This window comes from Penaeus chinensis, chromosome 1 (genome assembly GCF_019202785.1).
Source record: "Penaeus chinensis breed Huanghai No. 1 chromosome 1, ASM1920278v2, whole genome shotgun sequence".
NCBI classification, from domain to species: Eukaryota; Metazoa; Arthropoda; class Malacostraca; order Decapoda; family Penaeidae; genus Penaeus; species Penaeus chinensis.
In genome coordinates, this window is record NC_061819.1 from 2,230,783 (window position 1) to 2,241,073 (window position 10,291).

Sequence of the window (10,291 nt, forward strand, 5' to 3'; positions counted from 1 at the left end):
GAAATGTCCAGTGCCTGGCAGCTAAGTGTTGGTCAGGAGCATTTCACCTTTAATACAAACTACTACTTCTGCTACTACTACTACTATTAGTGCAGCTAGTCTGTACTGTACTTAAGCAGTGGATGTTTTGTTATGTAATTCTTGAGTGTCTATTTCTGAAGAGAGGAACAGCAACTTAGTTATGCTCACTGTAATTTTAATTGCCAAGAAATTAATTTTTGTACAAATAGTATCAGTATTGTTAAAATATATCTATGTATCATAAGAAGCAATTCATTCACTTGGCCCTATGACATTTCCTTGCATTGAAAATGATGGGTTAGGAAGAGATTATTCCTGGACATTATCATTAGAGCTTTAAATTGCATATTTTTTGTGGTCAATATATTTCAAAATGCAGATTGTGCAACCTATTGCAATCTGCATTTTCAGTGTGTTTGGCAGTAATGCTTATTTATTAAAATCTTTATCAAGTGCAAGAGCATCAATGGTTCAAATGTGCTTCACATTTTATGTACAATAAAATGGAATGATACTACTTACAGGCATTTAATAAATTAAATTGTAAAAGTTTTGTTGTAAGCTTTTTTAAGGATCAGTGTAATGACTGATTTTGACCTATTGCAGTAACAGTTTGTTTCCTATATTTGTTTATTTATTTTGTTTTTTATGTAGAGTGATAGCTTGTCTGTTAAGTTAATATTAGATTAAATATACCTGGAAAAGTGAATAAACCCAAAATATTTGTCATTGTAAAATCTGTTATTTTCAATGAATAAATATTAATGATTAATTTCATGAAAATGCCTTATTTTATTACTATTATTTGTATCAGTATGTATATTTTAATAAAAAATAAAGTAAAAATGGTTTTCTTTTTCATACAGAATAGTAGTCTGTGTGGGACTGTGCAAGTTGCTTAAAAAAAGGAGAGGAAAAAAAAAAAAAAAAAGGATATTTTTTAGCAAGAAACTGAGCTGAGAATCTTAATAAAATGTTTTCCCAGCATATACCCTTTTTACTTTCTTCAATTTGTATTATAAATGTATTTCATGATTTACTAGAAGAATTAGTCATTTCCACACAACAAAAGTAATATGTAGGTTAAGAATACATCCAAAGCGTAATGCATTTTGATATTTATTAATGTCTAAAAGCTTACTACATATTCGCTCTAATAAATGTTCTCTTTCTTAATCAACCAAATAATGAGACATGCAAGTTCTATACCCTGAGGATGAAAACAATCAACCAATGTAATCTACGAACATCAACTAAAACGAATGGCAATTGAAAAGGACTCTCAGATTAAATTCATAGTAATTATCTATTCAGACAAAATACTTTAAAGCATTCACAAGGAGTACAAAAAATGTTATCACAAGAAATCTGGGAAGTCACAGGTACATAATAAAAATGAATTAATTACAAATTTCTATTAATACAACTTGTATCCAGGAGAGAACTTCAACAGCAGCTGAGACACAAAACCTTCTCTTCTTCTTGATATCTGCAACAATGAAAAAATAAACATGTTACTGAAAGTGAAAAAAATAAATAATTCAATCATAATTTTTAGCTTCACCCAACCTCATGTTAAGACCATTTTTTAAAAATGCAACACACCAGAACTTTCAATTTATAATCAACAAACATCAATCAATATTGCACAAGATGAATCTTTGTAATGACTGTGGGATCAAGAAAAATGACTAATTACAGAAGAAAAACCAAGTCCTGATACTTTTCTCTTGGTTGTAGTTTGTATTTCTGCACATAGTTTTTAAGCCTCCATTTCTAAAATACTAATCTACAAGCCCATTTTGAAATGTTCTTGACACTTAAATGCACAATATGTATATCTATCCATCTCTCTACATATGCATTTAGACAGAAAGGCTTCAAGATCCACCCTGGTCAAAAGTGAATTTGAAGCATACTCAGACAAAGTAAGTGAAGCACTACCATCCAATGGGTTTGAACCGTATGTTGACATTCAACATCTAATCTTGCCATAATGAAATATAGCAAAATGCCAGGTGGCAAGGACATGTGCTATGTGTAGTCAGCCAGCTCTAAGTTACCTGTCCTAAACAGATGTTTAATTGTTTGGCTCTATTTGCTACAACCCCTCAAAAGCTGGAGTTTAAGCCTTGTTTGAGCCTTTATAACTAGAAAATCAAATGCTCACAGAGTGGGGTAAGTATATGTTCTCTTCTCTTCTCTACGTTAAGGCTTGAGCGACCAACTACAAGTGCACCCTGGTGCATGGTCTGTTTAATGCATATTAACTGTTGGGTTAATATGGCTTCCTCTTTCTCTACAATTATCAAATTAAGAGGCTTTATTAAAAAAAAAAAAAAAAATATTCACATACTCCCTGTTCCCAACTCCTATACACTAATATTATCTAGTAGATTTGTATCTAATGAAGTAAATACCTTTGCACATTCATGGTCACATTCTAATAATAATAATAATAATAATAATAATAATAATAATAATAATAATAATAATAATAATAATAATAATGGGAAAAGAAAGAAAGAGTTATTTCTTCTCTCTTGCTCTCCCTCTCACCTGTCTAAAAATCTATTCCCAGAATTATCAATCCTACATTTTAACATTGTCTCCAATATGTACACATGCAAACAAATCTTCATGTTTTTACTCTCAATGTTCTCTCTCCTTCATGATAATCATTTCTCTCTTTAGGCTTTTAAGACTAGTAGAAGTATATTGAATTACATCACTTTTACTGAAAACAAACTATACTGAATTAATACTTACACAGTTAATGAGCACTTTGGACAAAATATTCCTTGGCAGAAATGACAAGACTTAATGCATGAATCACACAGCTGGCTTTCACAGTAACTGCATGAAGGTATAACAGACTGCCTTATACTTGGACTGTGACCACACGAGCTTCTGTTCTTTGGTTGTATCTCCATATTCTGTGGATGTAATAATCAATTAATAGACAAAATTGTTAGTGTTTTCTTCCTTCCCTTTGTGTTACTTGATTTCTTTCTTTTTAAAATTGAACTTCTCATAAGCTGGTAAACACGTGGAGAGCAATGCTTTTTTTAAATTACAAATAAGAGGCCTAAAAACTATTGTCAAACACTGGATTTAAAATTACAAATAAGAGGCCTAAAACTATTGTCAAACACTGGACTGACTAATTAGTCTTGCATTTGTTCAGAACTGGCAAATGTTCTTAATACAGTTGGGTTGGAATAGAAAAGAAAAATATTTATTTTACTCTACATCTGTCTATTTTGCAACTTTGTTGTTTATAAGTCAAAATTGTTATAGGCAAATTTACAGTGGGAAAGTGGGCTTATAATAGCCCTATTTATTAATATAATGTACACCTATGCACCAATGAATACTATATCCGACAATGCCTTGCCATATGTCACTACCACTGAGCTATATAGTTCAGACAGTAAGTGAAATGTGTATATGTGAATTTTTACATGCTTGTGGCAGAACATCAGATGGGAGGACAGGCATCTTGCCTGATTCCACCCTTGCTCTGCAGTTGGGGGGCCACAGTAGGTTACCTCAGCCTTAACATCTTGATGCTGAGACTGCATGTGTGCAAAAAGTGAAGACCCAAACAGAGGAAGAGGCATGCACTCTCCACTATGGTTTTGTTTTATTAATTTTGTTTAGTGTTTAGTCACAAATTTGTGAATGGCTATGTCCATCTGATCTATTTACCCCATTGTTTGAAATTTGAGGAAGAAAATTGTATCTCTATTTCTATTATCATTTGTTATATAAAAGATAATAATGAGGATGAAAATAACATTGATGTTCTTACTATTAATTACAACATGATGATGATGATAACAACTAGGAATAAAATCTTGTTTCATGAAAATTAAAAGGAATTAGGGTAAACATGAGATCAGGTAGGCCTAGTAATTGACTCTTTGGTGGCTGAGTGCTTGTAGGTGCCATAAAAATTAATTAAGCAAAACCACAGTGGATAATGCATGCATGTGGGTTAATAGGAATAGACATACATACTGATGTCAGAATGTACTATATTATGAGTGATAGATTTTATGACTCCCCAATTTTTGTGAACTCAAAATTGTTTTAAATGGGATTTCTTATTCAGTAACTTTGCTGGGAAAGAAATATACTCCAAAAAGTAAAAAGATCTTATCAGCTTTGGAGGAAAGTAATTGAGTATAACACTATCTAAATGCATGCTCTTTTCTGCATTTAATTATATATCCTCTAACTAATGATGATAATGATAACAATTAAAAAAAATAATACCTTAAGATTCCGTTAATCTTATATATTCCTTACACAAATATATTACTCATAAGTATGCAACTTCTCAAATTCCACAACTTCAAAATCAGTAAACCCAAAACAAATCTTTGGTTCCCTTTTCAAAAGACAAGAAGTTTCCCTATTGACAACCTCTCTGTTGTTCCTATTTCAAACCAAAAAGAGGACTCTTAAAGTCAGAATGTCTTGCTTCCATTTCAAACAGCAAGATATAATGCCTCAGAAAAATCTTCTTGTTCCCATTTCCAACAGAAAGGAAGAGATCGACCCACCTTGGAAAACGGCTGAGGTCTAGCCAGGGTTCCTTGGGCAGTGAGGCACATCTGGTGGAGAGTGTTGGCAGCTTTCACCTTCTGCCCCTCAATGCCCGTCTCCATTCGCTCCACAGTGTTGTTGTTCATCACATTCTTAGCACCGCTGTACAACAGACTCAGTGTCCGATCTGTAAAAAAAAAGGAAAGTTAAATTGAGGGGTAAATTTTAATATGTGAATAACACGGTTCTTGCAAATAATATGCACATTTATGTGTGTTACCATGAGGTTAGTATGAATCTAACATTCTTTTCTTTACAAACAATTTGTTTCCCTTTCAACCTTGGTCAATGTACATTCACCTAACTCAGTAATGAAGAGACAAAAACAAGACAGATCTATGTTGCCAGACCATACCAAATATTATATATATATATATATATATATATATATATATATATATATATATATATATATATATATATATATACACACAGACACACACACATACATACATACATACACACATATATATGGGGGGAGGACAGCATTAAGAAGATGGGATCCTCTACTTCAATATAAATATTTCTGGTATATACAAAGGAGTACTTTTTCATGCTGTATTTTAAACTATCAGAGTCAAGATCACTCCAATGGTAAAACAAAAAAATTACTAATGATGGTCCTAACAGCAATATCAGTAATACTTACTTAGAACATGGACCTATCAAAAATATTTTACTTCTCCTGCTAGGCTTTTGGAACTGGACTCTTCCATCTATCTCCCCACTACAAATGCCATTTTAAATACTGCAAAGAAGTTGCTACAGAAAGTGCAGAATCTTAGTTAAGTCATGAACAGTTATACAATTTTAAATATCATCATAATTCATACAGCAAATCATGGAAACAATTTGTGCTTAATTGCAACAAAAAGAACCACTGCCATAGTCAGACAGCAAAGTTGTTAAGTGGTCAGTTAGTGCCAAAGTCTCATATAGAATAACCTTGGGATTTTCTACTGGTACATAATGAAGCACAGATCATTTGCACATGAAATCTCTACACTGTGGCAAAAGGCTGAACGTTACAAATTTTGATAAAAGGATACTGATCCTTTGACCTGGCTCTGGGAATACACAAAAGTCAGGAATAACACTCTTTTGGCCAAGACAGGGCACACTATTTACTAAACTAGGGGAACAAACCTAGTGTGTTATTGGCAAGAGCCAGCTATTAACTGTAGACTGTGAACACACTTTTAATACCATTTAAAGTATTTTTGAAGCCAGCTAATAGCATGCCAAGCTTAAGGGAGTCTAATTGTAAGGCAAACAAAACTAGGGAAATCAGTAGGAAGTGGCTCAGGGACCAGGGCTGAGTCTGGTTAATTAAAACTGGGCTTGATAATCATATTTAACAAGACAATCCCTTGTAGCTGGAAAGAAGAAGAAGAAGACAAAGAAAGAGAAGTAGTAGAAAAAAAAATCTACAACAGGATGAGCATCTGTAACATTTAACATTTGCATTAGTGTTTAGAAAACAGATAGAGCACTTAATCCTGTCCATGCTCAATCGTACTGATTATATGAGAAGGGGGTTTGGTGTCCTTTGCCTCTGCATTAAGCATTCCAATGGAGGTCTTTTATCCGTGGCAGAACCAGAGTAATCCACCATACATTAAAAAAAAATTTAAATATGGTAGAGTTCCCCCCTTTCAATGTAACTGTCATGTTATGGCTGGGTGACAGGAATGTCCCGTCATGAAAAACTCGGCTGAGGGCCAGCTCTTGGAAGAAGATTAGACTCAGTGGGCATTTGAGGAGAGAGCTCTTGCATTACTGCCGCTGGTTAACAAGGGTGGAATGTATCATTTGTAAGCCAAAGCTGGAAGAGCGCTGGTATCAGGGAAGACACTATTTTTATGTTCAGGATCCTATTCTTGCCTGCCATGACCTGTGGTGCAGGGTACATTACAAAAAAAAAATAATAATGTATAAATATAAAAATATGAGACAATTAACACACTTATTACTTATTGTTGTTGTTATTGCATAGAATCGAAGACTACCTAGAGAGATAATATAAGAGTCTGTTCAATGAAAACAGTCTATTACAAGCTTGATACAGCATAACAAATTACACAGATGGACCTTGAAAAAAGGCAAAGAAGCATTAAACTCTCATGTAGAAAAAAGAGATAATACATTGCAAAGAGAAGACAAACACAGACACACACACAGACACACACACACACACACACACACACACACACACACACACACACACACACACACACACACACACACACACACACACACACACACACACACACACACACACACACACACACACACACACACACACACACACACACACACACACACACACACACACACACACACACACACACACACACACACACACACACACACACACACACACACACACACACGAGTGTTTAGGTGGGCCGGGCCTACAAGCCACATGACAAGGAGAGTCTCCACTCAATTAAGTCTGATGCCCAGATTTTTGGCAGAGGATGGGGAGTGAGGCATCCGGATCCAACATGTTAATGTTCTGTGTCTGCCAGTCTTCCGTCACAGATCCGAAAAAAATGAGTTTGGATGAAATAGCCTATACATTTATGAGAAACTTGTCCTGTTTTGAATGCCACTGGGTATTCTCAACAGTTACCAATATTTTCAGTGTAATGTGTATATGTGTGTGTGTGTGTGTGTGTGTGTGTGTGTGTGTGTGTGTGTGTGTGTGTGTGTGTGTGTGTGTGTGTGTGTGTGTGTGTAGGAAAATGCAGCTAAGTGTTCAGAAAATGAATATGCAAAGGCTTTCAAGAAGATAATAACAATAAAGAACACAAGACACAAAATATATTAAATAATCAACTGAAAATAAAGTAATAACTGCATCTACAAGTTCCTAGATCAACCGATAAGATGCCGTGGTCCTTGTGCTCTGGCAAAGACCAACAACCCTATACCACCTAAATTCCGACAAGACAGACCTTCTCGGCCTCCCTGGCATTTCATCATGAGTCGAGGGGCCAGTCCAAGCTCTACTATGCCAAATATACATAGATTTTTGACATTTGCCAGAATGGGACATGGGGAATCACCAGTGTTATATCATGCAGTCTTATGCTAGGTTAATGTTACTGAGAGTGATGCATAGAGATAGAGGGAAATGTCCACTGCCATCTTATAGAGCATGTGAAATAGAATAATAAACAACACTGATACAGCTGCTCCACCCTCGTATTTAGTGCAAAATGACAAGAATATCCCCTTCATGTTACCACTTGGAGACAAAGTCCACAACACCTGCACACAGTTCTTAATATTGCTTAGTCTGTAAGTTGGCACAAAGTGCTAATATGGGGGGGGGGGGTAGAGGAGGTTTGCCCCCATGTACAGTAAGAAAGGTTAGGTATGGATTTTGGGATTCGCATGATATCCAGGTTTTGGGACTTTGTCTCCAGAGATATTGTCAGTCTTGGTAACAAATACCTTATGCTCTATAAATACCAACATCTGTAGCAGAAAGAACCCCAATCAAACATTGATTAAATGAACATCTGTAATGATTAATAATGATAATACTCCTAAACCCGAAAAAAATATAAAATCATTAATCATGGCCATCACACATTAATAGATACATTTACATGCCCTGACAAAAAAATACCAGAAAAATAAATAAGTAAACATTACGGTTTCTCATTCCCTGTTCCTTATATCATTTCGTACATACTTCTCCTTCTCCTTACACTAACCCTAATCGACCCTCGCCAGGAACAACTCTAGATAACAGCAAACACCAAAATAAATGGAAAAACAAAAACAAAATATATATCCCCCCACGGAAAAAAAAAATCCTCAAAACCCCGAATTTTCAAAAACCAACTCAAAACCTCTTTTATTTTTTATTTTAAACCTCTCACCATACACCGCCTTCATCTTCTCACTCCTCATCACGCCATTGTCGACCTCCTTGGCTCCGACATGCAGTTTCATCTGAGGACTGAAGGAATCCTCGAAAGGACAGGGTCTCTTGGGCATCTCGGGAGGAGGCTCGGGGCGGAGGCGACGCTGCTTCTTCCCGCCAAGACCGCTCGCGGGACACTGACCCGGCGTTTGTTTACACTCGGTTTGTGGAAGGAAGGGAAAACACCTTTCGAATGTGGGGCTGGGGGTCAGGGGTTCAGGGAGGTGTGTGTGTGGGGGGGGGGGGGTTGATATTGGTGGGGTAATAGGTTGATCTGATTTTGCTATGGAGGTACTGTATGTTATGTTTCATGACGGTAATATACGCGGACGAACGCGCAAGTATGTATGTTTCTATAGTATACGTACTGTGTGTATATGTATATATATACATATATATATATATATATATATATATATTCATACACACACACATATATTTATATATTTATACACACACACACACACACACACACACACACACACACACACACACACACACACATATATATATATATATATATATATATATATATATATATATATAGTGTGTGTGTGTGCGTAAAACTTTATTAACTTCCTATGTAACGGTTTGCTATATATATATATATATATATATATATATATATATATAACAATATATCTATCTATTTATATATATATGTATGTATTTTATATATACACATACATATATATGCATATATATATACATACATATATATGTATACACACATACATATATATATGTATATATATATATATATATATATATATATATATATATATATATGTACACACACACACACACACACACACACACACGCGCGCGCACACACACACACACACACACACATCTATATATATGCATATATATATGTATATATATAGATAGATATAGACATTGTTATATATGTATGTATATATATTTATGAATATATGTGTATATACATATATATAATAGTATCTATACCTATCTATATGTGTATGCATATCTTATATATATATATATAGATATACACATTTATGTATGTATATATATATGTATATATATATCTATATATGTGTGTGTGTGTAGTGTGTGCGTGTATATAATTCGATGAACTTCCAATATAACGGTTTGCTATTAATTACTACATTTCTTAAATTACCATGGACTCTCATTGCATCGTCTTTGGGAGCCCTCGTCCATATGTCTCAGCGGGAGGTTGCCATATCCACAAATTCCAGGACAACTGACAGCCTGAAGCAGGACATGCCCCGTGGCAGTATCTACTTCCGTGTCTCCCATAACACGGAGTATTCTTTGGTAGGAGAGACATGTTAGCCTAGACTGGGTCCTTAGTTACACTGAGGAAATGAGCTTGCTGATAGACTAACAAAGCCTGTCCGGGAGATCACCTGGACGAGCAGGTCATTTGGGCAAAGCGAGAGCTATTAGGGCGTGACAGCTGCGGAACTGAAGGAGCGAGAGAACTTCCCCCTCAATCAGAAGGTCCCACGGGTTACGAGTCACTGGCAGTCTCTACATCATTATACTGTGATGCCGAAATCGTTATTCAAAGATTAAGATAGGGGTGGCTCTGAACTTTTCGTATCATAGACACAATTCGCCGTGGTGAACGCTGTTGTGGGCATTGTGGCTTGGCATCCAATTGCATTCCAGGAGTATGAAGTCACTTCCACAAACAGGAACCACAGTTCAGCACCATAGGGTTGG

General features: G+C 35.3%; 1 protein-coding gene across 1 annotated transcript; it reads right to left on the minus strand.

Annotated features, from left to right (window-relative positions):
• Positions 1-1,124: 1,124 nt before the first annotated feature.
• LOC125027948 (apoptosis regulatory protein Siva-like) lies at positions 1,125-9,989 on the minus strand. Its single transcript, XM_047617126.1, has 6 exons — positions 9,973-9,989; positions 9,723-9,875; positions 8,532-8,761; positions 4,593-4,762; positions 2,791-2,957; positions 1,125-1,510 (listed from the first exon to the last, which is right to left on the minus strand). The coding sequence occupies exons 1-6, from the start codon at positions 9,987-9,989 to the stop codon at positions 1,468-1,470; spliced, it is 780 nt and encodes a 259-aa protein (XP_047473082.1). The 3' UTR covers positions 1,125-1,467.
• Positions 9,990-10,291: the final 302 nt, after the last annotated feature.

What these genes read in the sequence shown, in the direction of transcription:
- LOC125027948 (XM_047617126.1), bottom strand. An exon ending in GACCTCAGCCGTTTTCCAAG is followed by an intron (nt 2,958 to 4,592) that starts GTGGGTCGATCT and finishes TTACATCCACAG; the next exon opens with AATATGGAGATACAACCAAA. An exon ending in CCAAAGTGCTCATTAACTGT is followed by an intron (nt 1,511 to 2,790) that starts GTAAGTATTAAT and finishes TCATTGTTGCAG; the next exon opens with ATATCAAGAAGAAGAGAAGG.